The sequence below is a fragment of the Medicago sativa genome, chromosome 8 (genome assembly GCF_051527215.1).
Source record: "Medicago sativa cultivar Bolivia chromosome 8, Bolivia_mono, whole genome shotgun sequence".
NCBI lineage: Eukaryota > Viridiplantae > Streptophyta > Magnoliopsida > Fabales > Fabaceae > Medicago > Medicago sativa.
In genome coordinates, this window is record NC_140756.1 from 63,320,580 (window position 1) to 63,337,500 (window position 16,921).

The window sequence follows — 16,921 nt, forward strand, 5'->3', positions numbered from 1 at the left end:
CACACCAGAACATAAATATTAATAATCTAATTCTATATTAAAAGGAGACAAGATACAATACAACAAATGGACATCAGAAATGTATTTAACGTCTTCACATCTTCTGTTGTTTATCATGTTTTAGATATAGTTCAAAACCATTTGCAAATGCTGCAGGAAAACCAATCTATTTATTGAAAAAGGCTGTATATTTTACTGATGTACAAAAGAATGATATACAATTACATTTAAAGCACCTGAGACATTAAAACTGGTGCAAGAAAAACATATGCATAGCTTTTTATTTTTTTGAATCAGCACATTAATATTGCAAAAAGGCTAGCACAAGATGTGCAAACAGCCAAACTGTTACAAGGGACATATCAATTAGCGCAGCAACTGTACATGACAGAAAACATATGCAAGCCAAAAATGAATACACCAATGCAAAGGAACCCACCCAACATACATGACTGATGCGCAATAAAAAAAACCTTCCATAACAGCTTAAACAAACACAACATAAGCCTATAACAGAACCAATAAAAAAAAAAGACACCTTCATTATTGCATCATATCATATGATAAAAAACAAAACACTATACTAGCTCCATTTTCTTCAAATGTAAATGTAACTTCTGCTACCAATGTGGAAAGAAATGGAAGCATGGGCATTTATGCAAAGAGAGAAAATATTGATGATTCCCCTATTTTAGAGCTAACAGTAGCAGATTTCAAATTTTGACTAACAGAGAAAAGTAATGAACCTTTACAATACCATCATTCATGAGTACATTGATTATATATATAATCAAAAAACAACAAAAAATATCTTCCACTTTATAGCACCAGGATGACAATAATAATTAACTACCAAAACAATTGTCATCAAACTATCAATATGTCCATAAGTCATCAAACTGTCACAAGCAAAAAAAAAAAGTCAAATATAGGCCCATTGTAGTTGACAATACTATTCTTCAAGGACTCCACAATACCTGCAAATTTTCATATACTCATACTCAATTTCAGTTGATAAAACTCATAAAATTGCATAAAAGTGATAAATAAATATATTACCATTAATAAAAAGGATAGTCGGGCACAATGAGATGTAACATTTCCTTGCGGTTATCAATTGGAATTCCATTAAAAGCTTTCAATGCATCAGCATTCTTAACAAGGTACATGTATACTTTAGGCAAGGAAGCTGGGTCAACACCAATTTCGACTAATTCAGCCCAAATATCTCCACCATTAGCACTCTTACTCTGTTTGACCAATTCCTCTGAGCTCATTTTAAACACCTCAACCATTGTCTTTAAAGTCTTAGAAATTTCTCTCATACTTGTATCATCTTCAACAACCTTTTTTGCTCGTTTCTTAGTCCTAGATGATGACACATCTTGAGAAGTAGAAATAGAAGGCCTTTTCGGAGAAATGTTGGAATGATATATTTCGTCATCAACATCAAACCTCTCCAAAATAACTTCATTGGTTTCAACCAAATGATCTATTTCCTCTATGGTAGCACCATGACTCCTGCTATTTGCAGCCTTTCTTGCTCTCATTTCAAAGCCTGTATCTTCATGATCTCCTGTTGCTCGATCTTTTCCAAAAAGTTTGGCTAATTTATAATAAAACGGTATAGGCTTGTGTCTCCATTCAGCAGCTTCAGGTTTTTTCTACGTGAAAAATAAATAAAACAAAAGTATCACATATAAAGTTTGTAATGAGTAAACTGAAATAAAAGTTATCCCATTAAAAGTAAATACTACCTCAATTAGCCTGTCCCAAACGTCATCTTCAGCAGTCCACATATTTGTCGTAGAATCCCATCCGAATCCACTCAAACCATTTTGAAAAAGGTCATAACAAGGAGTCCACTTTGCTTTGATGTTTTTCATGTGATCTTTTATCTTTTCTTTAGAAATTGGTTTGTCCGGGAAGTGATTCTTCAACTCTTCAAGAATGTTGTCCATAGCGCTTGATGTCATACTATTTCCATTTTTATTTCCCATTGTTAGTTGATGCAAATATGCATCAATCAAAACCCCATCCATAGCAGTAGTCCAATTGCATGTTTCTAGGCCTTTGGATTTCCTTGGCCTCTTTGAATTTGCATCCATATCTAATACTAAACACATCAAATGACATCTATACCTATTAATAAAGGCAATACTTTCCTTTTGGTGTAGCCTATTTCCTATTCCAAAAATACCCTTCACTTTCTTCAATGTTTAAAAAGTAACCGTATATAATTTAGTAATTTATGTCTTGCACTAACCACTTAGAAGAAAGGGTAATTGATCCCTTCACAAAAACAACACAACTGATAACCGCATATACAAAGAATAGAGGAGATTGCAAAGATTGGTTTACACACATAACTGCAAAGGTTGGTTTCTTATAAGCAATTTCATGATATAGATTTCCATATGATTGCCAACAGTATTAAAAAAATGTCAGTTCTTTACAGGCAAAAGTTTCGGTATGCAAGAAATAGAAGACAAGGTAGACTGCAAGAGAACTAAATTGTCAAGAGGCTATACAGAGGAAAACCACACTATTAAATTTCAAAGTATGTATCGTTACAATTCCATTTCTCCATCATTGAACATTAATTGAAATAATATTAAAGATGGAGAAAGCATGGTGTGTTGAATACTAGGAATTCGTGGCCTTATTATGCTTTATGAGAACAAGGGGAAATTTGTAGAACAATCAAGAAGAAGAAGAAGGAAATTACAAACAACCACAGTTAAAAGCTTATGAAAAGGAAGAGAAAGGAAGAAAGTTCAGGAAATTTGAAATCCCTCTTCCCAAAGTTATTGATCGTTGGCAACTGACGTACAAAACAATTTTAACTTCTCCCAATGTGCAAATGACGTACAAGGAATTAAAACCATCATAGAAAAAACGACAGATAGAGAAATAATTCTGAAATTTATACAAGTTCTTCGTCGTATACACTTCTTGGGCACTAATTTTAGTCTATCAGCATTTTTCTAATTCTTAGATTCACGTTTTTTGCATCAAAATCATCCTTTTGCTGATTCTAAACCGTTCACTTCGGTGTTTGATCCGAATTCTTGATGAATGATTGCAGATTATAAGGTGTAGAATGACAATGTGGATTAGCCGAAAGCGCAACAACATTAGACATGGATGATGAGGGCGCTATCAAGAAGCGCTCCAACGACGTTCTCAATGGAGTATTCATCAATGAATTAGAGCCTTCCTCACTCTCATCCATTTCACTTATTCCCAGAGTCACAAAAATTGTAAGAGAACATCCTCAAGTTGATTTCAGGTTCTTTGTAAGTTGTATCTGCTTTGCTTTAATGAGGTTGTGCTGTGTAATTTTAAGGGTGATTGTACTATCTATCTATGTGATTCGACTAATTATAGTCTTTTTTTTTTGGTGATTCTTTTTTTTTTTTGGTCAAAGTGATTCTACTCTTATATTAAGAGAAGAGGTATCCTAATAAAATAGCCATCAGTTATTAAAAAATGATGACACAAAACTCAAATTTCTTCTTAGGTTTCAAGAGAGGTTGCGTAGGTGAAGTGGAATCCACCAATTTAAGAGTATGATTTACATTATTTCTTTAAAAAAAAATATGATTTACATTCATTTATACTGCCAATAAAGAGTTTTAGCATAACTAAGATTTCTATATGATTAAAATAAATCTTAATTTTGTTGGAAACCAAGGGTGTTTTTACTCATTCCAAAACACCAATAATGTTAATTATAAATATTTATCTATTAAATGGTAATTGGGTAATGTACTTTTACTTTATAGTTTCACACATGGTGTCTTTTATTTTTTTTTTTGTTACAGTTTCACATAAGATGATGGAAGGGAGAAAGTTGTGTCAAACACCGAGATAAGGGTTTACTTATTGTTTTCAATTCAACTTACCAACATTGAATGTTGCCACAATATTTACTTTCTTTCGAAAAAATAAAGGTTATATTGCTCTACCTTTTTTCTAACCAGTTTTCTTCTTTCTCTTAATTTAGCGACATAGTGAGAGTGAAGTGTTCAGTGAAATGATCATCGAGGTCTTATAATTATTGTCATATATTCATTTTTATTTGACTCTCTTCTTCTTGCTTGGATGTAATATAAAGGTATTTAATTTCATTAACTAAAGAGTTGTAGTTTTCTTGAATCAGAGCAAACTTGAGAAATGAGCATTAGATAGTTGAAACTTGATGCAAATAATAGGAAGACGGAACATGGTGAGTGATAAAGGCCTAGAAGCGATGGGATGAAAATGTGATTATCATTACTGCAACATATTAAAAGTGTTGATTAATAACAATATGAGCTTTACATTGATAATTTTTTTTTTGCAGACACAATTATTTTTAGTGTTGACTAATCAAAATTCAATAGTGAATTATTCCAACCTATTGAAAATGGTCATGTATGATTTTACTTTTTGATCAAGTTCAATTTTTCTTATATCAATACATGTGTGATCATCCATTTAATTCTAATAATTTTGCTCAAGACATATCAAGAAAAGCAAACCAATATTAAACCAAAACATATTGTTTATGAAAGATATACGTTAGCGCAGTAGAAAAAGCGGACAGACGGGCACGAGAGTGCCCGTCTGGACGCTAGTATATAATAAACTCAAACAGAAGTACTCCATTTAAACTCAAATGCAATCCACAAATTACAAACTCATATTTAATCCAAAAATTACAAACTCAAAAATACAATCCATAAATAAAATTCATTCAAAACATAAAAACATCATTCATAAGAATAACAACTCATTAGGAAACTATTTAGTACTCTATCCACATAGAACCCGCAACGTCATCTCTAATTGGCTCTCCACTAACTGCATCAACATTGTCTTCTCTTTGATCTTGACGACCCTCTTGAGAATCATTTTCATTTGCAAGATCATTCTGCACCTCATCTATTAGAGTTTGGTTGGGGTCTTCACTCATCAAATAGTTGTGTAATATGCAGCAAGCAGTGATGATTTTATTTTGAGTTTTAATACCAAATGTGGGCTCAGTTGAAGTTTGTAGAATTGGAAATCTCTTCTTCAACACTCCAAATGCACATTCAATCGACATTCGTAATGACGAATGTCTATGGTTGAATAATTCACGAGGGTTTCGAGGTGGATTCCTAGAATACTCTTGTAAGTGGTACCTTTCTCCCCTATAAGGTGTGATGAGACATGCCTTTAAAGGAAATCCTGCATCACCCAAATAATATTTTCCTATAAAAAATAACGAGTTTATTAGTTTGGCTAATCTAGATACTTGTACAATTCTGGTGTGTTTTTTTTTTTTTTACCTTGCGGAACTTTAAGAGGATATGCACGTGTCAACGCACTCTTAACTATTCTAGAGTCAGATGCTGTTCCTTCCCATCCAACCAAGACATATGTAAATTTCAAGTCAAATGTGCATGCAGCCAAGACATTTTGTGTTGGGTAATCTTTTCTACCACGATATCTAGGTGCAAGATGTGCTGGTACTTTAACACGTACATGTGTACAATCAAGTGCTCCAATACAATCCTGACATTCAATTAACATATTAAAAGTGTATAACATAACTTGTTAATATTTGTGTAAGACACGATTTCTATTTACCTTAAAATACGGGTAGAACCTATTGTTGTTAAGTATCTCCGGAGGAACTTGTGTACCATCAGGTTGTTTCAGAAATATCCCCTCCACCTCTATCAAAGCATCTAGTACTCTATGAAAATGACGACTAACTGTTTCACCAGAACGTCTAAAGAAGAAAGACATCACACGATTTCTCACATTATGTCCTACTATGTAAAGAAACTTTGCTACTTGTTCTTCAATAGACGCCCTTCGTGTATGTGTAAGTCCACCGCGATCACGTAATAAGGTGCACAAGTTTAAGAAAGCTTCGGGACTCATACGAATTATATCATAAGATCGATCACTTCCTATAATATGTTTCATTAGCTCATTTCTAACTCTCTCCCTATGCTCTGTGATTCTAGAATGTATTTGGGCTCTTCTAGACTTGTTTTTTAGTGAACATATTAGAACAATAATGATAGATAATTGAACAATCATCATTTGACACAATTTCGCATACTTGGCTCTTATGTCTTCGTTGGTCATCTATAAAAATTCAAGAATAAAATCAACTTTTAGCATAAACTCGAATAAAATCATGGGAATTTAAACATATACTGTGTGCACATTTGAAGCTAAAAGGCTGATGATACCATATAAAGGTTATGATATTATATATTGAACTATTTGATAAAGTTTATCATCATCTCTTTATATAGTGAGAGACATGATCGATTACATTAATAGGCAAGATATGTATTTGCTGTACAGAATGAATGAGATTCAAAAGCATTAACACACATGATTAAATACATTAATGTAAATGATTATAGTCAACTATGAGAAGGGAATAGAAACAACTTGATTCACGTGAGGCTAGTCAAATGTAATATTATCCAATAGTTATAAACTCCAGTTGTAGGGCACATAAATAATAGATTTTCTCATCAATATTCAACATCTAAATTGAGTTAAACTGAGTTCACAAAAATCAACAGGTTTTTCATTTTCTAAAATAACAATTATTTTTGTCTTTGCATAATCAATTATGCAGAAAGCAACTATTAACCTACTTCTCCAATGGCAACAAAAAAAAAAAAAGTGAGTGCTAGATTGGCTTCATTGACGAAAAAAGTAGAGAAAAGTAAAACACATTACCTTTGAAGAAGTGAGAGATATTCAATTGAATTCAACGGTAACAAGAAAAAGTTGCAACGGTAACACTGAAGCGAAATTATTGGCGGAGATCGGGGGTGAAGACAGATCCAAGTTTGTGATATTTTTGTCAATTTCGGATCGTTTATCTCAATCTGTCTCTCTCACGCTTTTCAGTTTATTCAATCCATCATTTATTTAGTTTTGGGGAAAAAACTTTCTTCAGATAGAAATTACTCTCATTTTTTTCCTAATTATATCACTTGAGTAAACTACCATCACTATTCAGAACCATCACTATTGATTTGGGAAGAAAAAGAGCATAACTACTAATTTGGGAAAAATAAAATAAGAAATGGGTAGAGAAATAACAATAGATGATAACAGAGATGAAGAATTACAAGAAAAAGAAGAAGAAATTTGGGTTACCTTGTTGGAGTGAAAAGTTGCAATCAATAGAAGCAGATGCAGTGGACACAGTGAGAGTTGGAGAAGATGAGAAGATGGAATAAAAAGGCTGATGTGAAAAAAATGAGGGAAAGATGCGCGCCCAAATTTTGGGGAATGAAAAGTGAGGACAAAATGGTAATTATATCATTAATGTGGTTCCATTCCATTGGATACACCCCAAATTGGGTGGAATGGAAAATTGAAGGAATGAATGGTATTGGATGGAATGGGTTCCATCACACTCCATTCCATTCCATCCCTTTTTTGCAAAACCAAACAATGGAATGTGGTTCCATTCCATCCCATTCCATTCCATTCCACCACTCACCACCAATCCAAACATAGCCTACGAGAGAAATAATAACACATAAGTCGAAACAAGGAATTATTATTTTTGATAAACTTAATTATTAAAAAGGAAATGACGACTTTGCCCTTGACCGATACAATATAGGTAGTGGCGTAGTGGTGGCGGAACAACAATTTGTTTGTACCTGATGGAAAAATGGAAACGAGACGAATGCGAAGATTCGTGAGCCATCAAAAACCCAAAAATAACACTCTTCTCCCTCTTCAAGCTCCTTCTTCTTCTTCCTCCTCTCATCTCTCCAACACCGTCTCCTTCTTCTACTCCGATTACAAATTCATCTCTTTCAATAAACCTCTCTACACATTCGGTCGCAAACATGCCAACTTTTTTAAACTCTGGTTTTCCATTGGCCTTGGTTTCGCGCTTTCTGCTATGCTCGCTGTGACGCTGGTAACAATTTTTATCAGTTTGTAATTGGTGATGTATTTTGTTTTTATTCAATTTGATTTGATTTGTTGTTTTTTGTTTTAGATTTTGGTTTGGGAGGTTGCAACGGCTTTGAATATATGTGGAGAAAGTAATAAAGTTCGAAGTATTGCCAGTGAAATGCTTTTTGGGTTTCCGAATTTGTTGTCGGGTTTGAGCTTATCACTTGCTGATGCTGGATATATTTGTGTTTCTACTATTCTATCTGTTTTTGTGCATGAATTTGGTCATGCACTCGCCGCTACTAGGTCAGTTTTTTTATTCTTTGTTGCGTTCTATGCAGCACTGACACTGAACACGACACTGATACTTTGATACTGATAATAATTTAAAAAAAATGGAAGTAATTGAATGTAATCACATGTGTTGGACACTGGACACACATTCGACATGAAGTTTTGGTGATATGTAGGTTGCATTTATTAAAATTGAGTGATATCACAGACTATAGTTTGAAGAACTATTCAGATGAATTGGGTCTCAATCATCTCTTTGTTGCTCATTTGGTTATTTTTTATGAGAGAATGTGTGAGTAGACATGCTTCATACTAAATGCATTCTTTGTTGATAAATTTCCTACCGAATGTCTCATCAATTCCTTTTCGATAACTTAATATGTTGTTGAAGTAGATTCATGTTGTAGATGAACAAGTGGGAATAAATTCATTTAATTTTAACATTTACTAAACTACTAACTAATTGGCGAACTCAACATAGGTTTAGGGGAGAGTTTCATGAGTTTGAAAAGTAAGATGATTTACTAAGAAAGACATGTTCTCTCACCAAGCATGTCTATTTATATATTCTTTTACCAAGTAATGTTGTCGGGATCACGAGTTTCCTCTTGGATGCCTGAAAGTGTTGAATCAGTGAGTAGGATGGAATAGGATTGGGGTGGGATAGTGAGTATGATGGTAAAAACGTGGGATCAGGTGATCCATGACGATACTTGTCAGACCTGTTCCAGGTCGGATTTCACGACCTGGTTATCTGAAAGCCCTACTTCTCATTCTTATGTGACTTCCCCTTTCTTTATCTTCACCGCTTCCTTCGACTGCACGTGAACCCACTGGTACCCACGTGACACATCCTTTTCCATCTCGTGCCGGAGTAGCGCACGACCCTCTCTTGCTACTGGTGGTACTTCTGGACACTTGAATGGCAGCTGCAGTTGTCCCTCTCCCCTGTTTTCATGTGCTCCTTGCGCAGCTGCTGTTGAGGCTAGGGCTTTAACGAATCGACACTCATTCCTAACTCAATTAGAAACCTAATAGAGAAAATAAACATAACTTGTGAGAAATAAATTTCATGGATTTGAGAGAGTTGCATTAAATACTCCCATATATGTACCTTGATAAAAATAAGGGATCATACAAATAGAATCCCTTTATTCTCTCCTTGAAGGATAAGGTCTAAGAACAGTTAATTTATTTTAGATCTTGAGACTTTATGAGTAGCTTCTAGGTGCCCCAGGCCCATAACACTTTTAAACATATTTCAGCATGTTGTTTAAAAACAACAGGGGTGTATTTCCAATGATCATTTCAGCAGTAGACTTTTTATTGTTCTTTTATTTATTTTGTGATTATGCAGATACCAAGAATATCAAATTTAGTTTTGCTTGAAATGTCAAAAGCTAGATTCTCATGCCTTATGCTATTGCACCTTTTCAATGGAAAGCAGTGAGGGGATACAAATAGAGTACATCGCCATCTTCATCGCAGTTCTGTTTCCTGGTGCCCTGGTTGCCTTCAATGATGATTTGCTGCAAGCTTCAGAACATTTGACTGCCCTCCGCATATATTCTGCAGGCATTTGGCACAATGCAGTTGTAAGTTGAATATGAAATAGAATCCATTGACACTTCTGCTGTGGAATATATACATTAATGTTACTCAATAACCTATATGTTTAGTCCTTCACACACGCACACAGCGATTTTCAGTAATCCTGTCTTGGAACTAGCTATCATTTGACCTTAAATGTCTGACCACAATTTAGTAAATTGGACATGTATTCTATCAAATTACAATTTAGTAATTTACAACTACTTCCATCCGTACTGTATTTCATGTCTCTCTTTGAGAAGGCTGTTTCACCCTTGTTTACATTGGGGTCCTTGAAGTTTTACGTTTGTACCACATTGGTCCTTTACGTTTTTTTAATTTCAAATTAGTCCTTTAAGTTTGGCCTCTGTAACAGATTAGTCTTTTTCCATCCAAGTATGTTAGAAGGTGTCTATGTGGTTGTTTTGTGCTGATGTGGCATATCCAATTAAGCAAATTTCATGTTTTTATTACTTTTTATTAAAAAATAAAAAATGTCAGTGTTCATCATCATCTTCATCATATTCTTCAACAAACCAAATCAATTCACCCAAGCTTCCAATAACACCCAAAGCTTTCTCTTCGTTTCGTGTTTCTGGATTTGCATTGCATTTCATTCTTAGTAACTTACTAAATCAGATATCATTTTTTCTTTTGTTCATTTAAATCCCAAATCTTAATTTTTAGGTTTGGATTTGAATGAGAAAACCCATGTGTAAAATTTGATGGAGTGTAACCAGTTTTGGATGGCCTGGAAGATGGTTGAGAGCGAAGGGGTTGTGAGGAGTAATTTGTTTGAACGGATTTCCTGGTTGAGTAAGATGGTCCAAACGGCATTGGGTTTGGAGAGGAGTTGTGAGATGTGTGAGTGTCAATGGGTAGTGTTGAATTAGGTGGTTTCTTGTATTTCTTGGTGAAGGAGATGTTTTTGAATGAAGATGAAGAGGGTTTGCGTGTGATGTTGGGTGGTGTTGGAGATTTGGAGCGAGAGTGCTGAGGTTGTGTTGGTTACTGTTCGGAAAATGTTGACGAAGGGATGAAAATAATACACCAGAGTGGCTAGATTGCATTGGCATTTGATTTTTTTTCCCTAGGTTAAAGATGAAGATGATGATGGGATAAAGATGATGGCATTTAACCTTGATTTCCTTTAAATTCAACAATTTGAGACCTAACAGTTTTAATTTGAATTTTTTTAATTTCTTTTTAAAAGATGGATATAAATGAAGATGTTGAAGACGATTGTTTTTAGGTTGATGAGTTTTGTTTTTTAATTTGGTGAAGATGTTGAAGGTTTGTGAAGATGTTGAAGAATATGATGAAGTTGATGAACAGTACTTTATCTTTTTTAATTTCAATAGAAAGTATTAAAAAATAAAATTAGTGTATTTGGATATGCTACGTCAGCAGAAAACGGCTACATATGCACCTTTTAACGGAGTTGGATGGAAAAGGGTTACAGTCCAAACATTTTATGACTTAAAAGAACTAATCTGAAATTAAAAAAACGTAAAGGACCAATGTGGTACACACGTAAAACTTAAACGATCCCAAGATGCATTTGGCCGACTAGATATTATCAAACTATATGAATGATCATATCACATATAAGTTCCGAATTATGGTCACTTGCAACACAACACAAATGCAATAATCAAATTGTTACAAACACTAAACCTGTGCAACATAAAATTTTAAATGTCGAGTTACAAAAACTCAAGAAAAGGATGCTCTATGAAGTGCAAAAACCGTCATTATTAAGGCATCTAATATCACACAACGCAAGCTTCTGACAATAAGACAACAACTTAAAAATACTAAAGAGCAAGTGGTGTTCCTTGTGTCTATGGAGGCCGTGTTTTCAGTGCTGTGCATGTTGCAATGAAGATCGTCGGAGAGAAAGGTCCATGTTTTAGTGTTGTACACATTCCCTGTGAAGGTCGTGTTTCAGTGATGGCTGTCAGATAGAGTACGTCTATGTGCGTTGCTGGAGAGGAGCTGTTCACTTCATATGTTGTGTTTTGGAGCTGTGTTCCGCCTCTGTTTCAAATGTAAAGGAAGAACAAACAGCGTGAAGGATGAAATAGGGGTTTCTTGCGAGTCTAGGCTAGATTAAAAAGCTAACTCAAATTCGTAAAATCAGCCCAAACTCACGACTTCATGCAAATTTTAAACACTATTTCACCTGAGTCAGTGCAGAAGCATTTCCACATTCATTTCAGCTCGTTATGGCTACCTAGAATGATATGACTACACGAGTTAACACTTTTAACAATCTTGATGTGTATATGAATGCTTGTATATTAGTTTTAGACTTTTATATGGTCAAGATTGCTTATTGCATTTATACAACTTGAACCTTTTTCTAGTGCTGTGCAGCTTGTGGATTGACATTATTCCTCCTGCCCTTGCTTTTGTTTCCCTTTTACAGCAGCGGTCATGGTCCAATGGTACTACTTCTAGATCATTTTCGATTGACCTTTTTCTTTGTGTACATATCATCTTATTGCATGTATGGTGGCTATATGTGAAACAGGTTATGGATGTACCCTCAACGTCACCTTTGTATGGTTATTTGGCTCCTGGTGATGTTATTCTATCTGTGGATAATGTACCCATCAGAAATGCACAAGAGTGGTTGAAGCTTACATATGGCATCCAGCTTAAAAATGTAAATATTTCCCAGCACACTGGAGACTTGGCTGCTTTCAATAATGGGAAGGGTTACTGTGTCCCTAGTCTTGTAATGGAAGCAAGCAAAATTACTGGATTACTGGAAAATCAACTTGTTTGTCCCAGTGAACTTAATGCCTTCGTGAAAATTTCATGCTCTGGCAATATTACACTGGATGATGGTCAGAGTGAAACTGATCTTTCAAATGGGAGACAGAATATGTACTGCTTAAACGCTAAAGACGTCGTCAAACTTGATAAGTGTGGTGATGGATGGGGGCTAGCTACATCAAATGGAAGTAGCTGTACATGCTCTCAGGTATATAATTATCGGAATATTAATAACCTTTGTAGTTTGTCTCTACTCTAAGATACAATGCATACTGAATATTCACTTGATATTTTTCACAGGATGAGTTTTGTTTAGCTCCAGTTCAGGAGCCTGGAATGGTATGGGTTGAGATCACATATTCAAGACCTCAAGAATGTCTGCGTGAAGAAAACAGTTTTCCAGTTTCGACAACTTCCAGCCTTAAAGAAAGAAATTGTGGTGCTACTTTTATTTTTGTTGGTGATGTTATCTCAATGGCACATTCAATTCACCTCACTTCATACCAGCCTCGCTGGGGACCAAAGATTGTTGCATATTTTCCAAATTTTCTGGAAAGGTTTTTAATATGGACATTCCACATCTCTCTAGCTCTGGCTCTTCTCAATGGTTTACCAGTAAGTGATGAACTTCTTGCTTATGTTAGTCTTTACCTTATATGCAACCTTATTTGATGTTTCATTGAATGATTTATTGTGATTTACTGACATCTAACATAATAGCTAGTAGATAGCTGTACCACAAACAGAAATCTGTTTGCTGAAGATAAAAATATTATAAAAGAAATATAGAAAAATTAAGATAATGGAGTAATTACTTGAAAACACTTGTTTGACCAGCTTAATTATTCGATCACTTCAGACCTTAATTTTTTTTTTTCTTCTGGAATAGTGAATGTTAGTGGGATAAGGCTTGGTTGTTGTTGTTGTTGTTGTTGTTGAATAGTGAATGTTAGTATAACTTGTATTATGTTGGAGGTGGAGACTGAAACCCTTCCCTCCTTACCACTTCAAACCTTAATTATGTTCAATAGATTATGATAATACAGTTAGCCTGCTGCATGGTGGGGTTAAGTGGGATGGTATTGTGAAAGATTTTGGGTTTGTAGGTTAAAAATAAGTCTATAGATATCAGTTGGGTTTAGTTAAGGAAAACAACAGGCCTTCAAGAAAAAAATGTTACTATAATGCAAGGAAAATGTTAAAAATGTACTTTTTTTTTGTTGTTATCTTGAAGGTTGAGTCAAAAGAGGTTGGAGTGTTTTAGTGAGAAAAACTTGCTAGATAAATAGATCTGACTTCTGAGAATTACCAATGTCAGTTACTTCCTTTTCATCTTGCTAGTAACAAGACTAAGAAGGCATCACTCATGTATACCTAGGTTGCTCTACATTACTCCCTCCGTTTCAAAATGAGTGTCACTTTAGCCAAAAAAATTTGTTTCAAAATGAATGTCACTTTACATTTCCAATACAACTTTATTTTTTTTCTTCCAACTTTACCCTCTCCAACTTTTCTCTCGCACAATTTTCAATGCAACTTTAAGTTTGTCTTTTTCTTATAAAGTAAGGGCGATTTAGTAAAAGTGTTATGTCTAATGATTATTTCATTTCATTCCTTAATCTGTGTGCAATTGGCTAAAGCGACACTCATTTTGAAACGCAATTGGCTAAAGCGACACTCATTTTGAAACAGAGGGAGTACATAATTTCTGCATCTAGGAATACTTAGTAGAAGAAGGCTAGTGGAAGGGGTCAAGTGCAACTTTTGCATTGTATTTATCTCCTTAATTTACACATTTACACTTTAAGAAACTATGATTCAGTTTGTTTAATTTTTCTTGCAAATTGACATTCAAACAAACTGCTTTTGTTGATGGCGCAACAAAGATTGAAAGAGAAGGATAATGTGTGTACAAGCCTTTTGATGCACTACTTTTGAGAGCATATGAATGTTTTTGATGCATTACTTCTGAGACCATAAGAATGTTTTTGATGCATTACTTCTAAGACCATAAGAATGTTTTTGATGCATTAATTCTGAGACCAGAAGAATGTTTTTGTTTCTATTGTTAATTTTCCTTTGATTGTGATGCTATTGTCAGGTGTATTTTCTGGATGGTGAATCTATTTTAGATGCAACTTTATCTCACTTTACTTCGTTAAGTCCAAGGAAGAGGAATAAGGTTCTTAGACTATGTCTTCTTGGTGGGTTACTTGTTTCTATCATTGGCCTTTTCCGGTTACTCCTTTAGATATTTTTTGATATCACCCTTTTTTGTAATTTGAAATGAGTATAAGTCAACTCCGTGGACAAAACCTGAATGTTCAGAATTTTGGTTCAATCCTGAAGGAATCAACTTCCTATAGTGAATTTCAGGTAACTTTCAATAGAATACGATTTTTATTGATCTAATGTTTGAATTATTAATGATGACGTTGAATTAACTAGTACAATAACCACAAATATTTTTTCTAGGATGAGTTACATAAATCAAATGATGTCATAATGTCTTCTTATAAATCATGTCTAATTACCAACCTCTCACAATGGTTTTACTCTTGTTTTTTTAGTTCAAAATAAGTTAATTCAGATACATTTTTTTTTGGAATAATCTTGCGAATGCAACCCTTGCGCACTGCAGTGCAGGATGTCTTTAGGCAGAACAATAAAACTCCTAAATGCTAGTCTTTTTTTTGGTCGAACCTAAATGCTAGTCTAAAATTCTTAAGAACCAATTTTTGAGGCTCAAGTGTGATTAACAAGTCCGCTAACTACAAGACCAAAAGGCAGTACTTGATCAAAACATAAAGATCAAGTCAGTGCTTCCTACACCCCCATTGTTTCCTACCATATCACTCTCGACTTTTATCATGTTACACTTTTCCCCAGCATGCATACCTCTTCAGTGGGATACCACTCTGATGCCACTACTTTCTCCAGCACATGTGCTCCCGTCTCTGACCATAAGATTTCTTCTTAGTTCTATGGTGCTTTCTTCTAAGGTGAATAAGGTTTGTAGTCTGTACATTTTTTTCCTTTGTATTTTGTAGGTTTTTGGAAATCTAGGTTTCAAAAGTATACGTTTGTAATTTGTAATAACATCAAAAAATTTGTTTTTGATAACGTAAATTTTTCTTGTTTATTCAGTTTATGGAAACTTAATTTTTGGATGTTATGTTGCGTTTCCTCATATTCGAAAGCTGAGTTAAAAGTCTTATCATAACATTTTGAAACTAGGTTTCTGAAAGCCATAGAAAACAACAAATATACTCTACGAAAACTAAGTTTAAGTTTTCTTTTCTAAAACTTGCAAAATAGAGAAAAAAGATGTGAACTTGCATGGTTCTATGGTGAAGAAATCTGGCATTAAAGAAGGGATGGTCTTTTGAAGAGAGGGTATCTGTCGAAATAGGGTGGTCGAAAGGGAGGTTAAATGTCATAGTGTCTCTGATGGAGGAAGTGAAGGGGAAAGACGTGTGTATATTGTGTGGAGAAGGGGTGTTTTGAGAAGTAAAAATATTTAAGGGGAAAGAGTGTGGGTAGCAAACGTAAATCATATATAACCTCACAATAATTTGACTGTTTCTTTTTCCACCCTCCACACCTGGTTTGGATTATGAAATCTAAAAAAACGTAGTGTGTTGGAGAGTGTCTTTAATGTGTTTTTACACCTTTTAGATTATAAAATTCCGAAATGTTATAGGGAACGCGAGAAGCTGGTGTGGTAGCAGTGCCAGAAGCCCAATTTTTTTTTTTTTTTGAGTTAGACAATGTAAATCACTGTTTTTTTTTTTTTTTGAAGGTATGTAAATCACTGCTAGTATGTCATATATAACCTTATTTCTTGCAATTTTAGATTAACAAAGAGAAATGCATTGATATCACATGTCCTGAAGTACGTACACCCTCCGGTCACTAATATAAGCAAAAATCCAATTTCTAGGTTCATTCAATTAATGATGTATGTAGTCTTTATTATAGGTTACATACATCATTTATTGAATGAACCTAGAAAGTGGATTTTTGCTTATATTAGTGACCGGAGGGTGTACACTTTCAAACGGAAAAGAATCGTTATATCTTTCCATTTGGAGGAGGAAAAAATCTTCTTTTTTCTTTAATTTACCAATCTAAAGCACATGGGAGGGTGGGAAAAGAAGTTCCCATATGATTATCATAGTGATTAAAATCCATAATTTAGTTTCTTAGGCTCATTCTTGGTTTGGTTAGCATGCTGAATTAATTGCATCCATTCCCTTGCTAGTGTTCATGTTGATTAGTTTGATATTATCTCTATCAAGATTCAAGATAACGTACTTAAGTTTTT

The 16,921-nt window shown here is 34.3% G+C and overlaps 2 protein-coding genes and 1 long non-coding RNA gene across 5 annotated transcripts; 2 read left to right on the top strand and 1 right to left on the bottom strand.

The window, feature by feature from the left end:
- Positions 1-251: 251 nt before the first annotated feature.
- LOC146900390 (uncharacterized) lies at positions 252-2,135 on the bottom strand. The gene is made up of 3 exons (XM_085732507.1): positions 1,758-2,135; positions 1,060-1,664; positions 252-977 (listed from the first exon to the last, which is right to left on the bottom strand). The coding sequence occupies exons 1-2, from the start codon at positions 2,124-2,126 to the stop codon at positions 1,062-1,064; spliced, it is 972 nt and encodes a 323-aa protein (XP_085588633.1). The 5' UTR covers positions 2,127-2,135; the 3' UTR covers positions 252-977; positions 1,060-1,061.
- A 5-nt stretch (positions 2,136-2,140) lies between these two features.
- LOC146900391 (uncharacterized) lies at positions 2,141-4,623 on the top strand. Of its 3 annotated transcripts, XR_015021442.1 has the most exons (6): positions 2,141-2,377; positions 2,459-2,560; positions 3,089-3,263; positions 3,524-3,570; positions 3,828-4,051; positions 4,166-4,623. It is a non-coding gene; the product is annotated as an uncharacterized LOC146900391 (long non-coding RNA). The 3 variants fall into 3 exon arrangements; XR_015021441.1 differs by lacking the exon at positions 4,166-4,623 and having other exon boundaries at positions 3,828-4,092; XR_015021443.1 differs by lacking the exons at positions 3,524-3,570; positions 4,166-4,623 and having other exon boundaries at positions 3,828-4,092.
- A 3,046-nt stretch (positions 4,624-7,669) lies between these two features.
- On the top strand, positions 7,670-15,006 carry LOC146900392 (Peptidase M50 family protein). The gene is made up of 7 exons (XM_085732505.1): positions 7,670-7,948; positions 8,030-8,232; positions 9,668-9,815; positions 12,180-12,260; positions 12,347-12,802; positions 12,895-13,209; positions 14,696-15,006. Exons 1-7 carry the CDS (start codon positions 7,694-7,696, stop codon positions 14,843-14,845), a joined length of 1,608 nt encoding a protein of 535 aa, XP_085588631.1. The 5' UTR covers positions 7,670-7,693; the 3' UTR covers positions 14,846-15,006.
- The last annotated feature ends 1,915 nt before the right edge of the window (positions 15,007-16,921 follow it).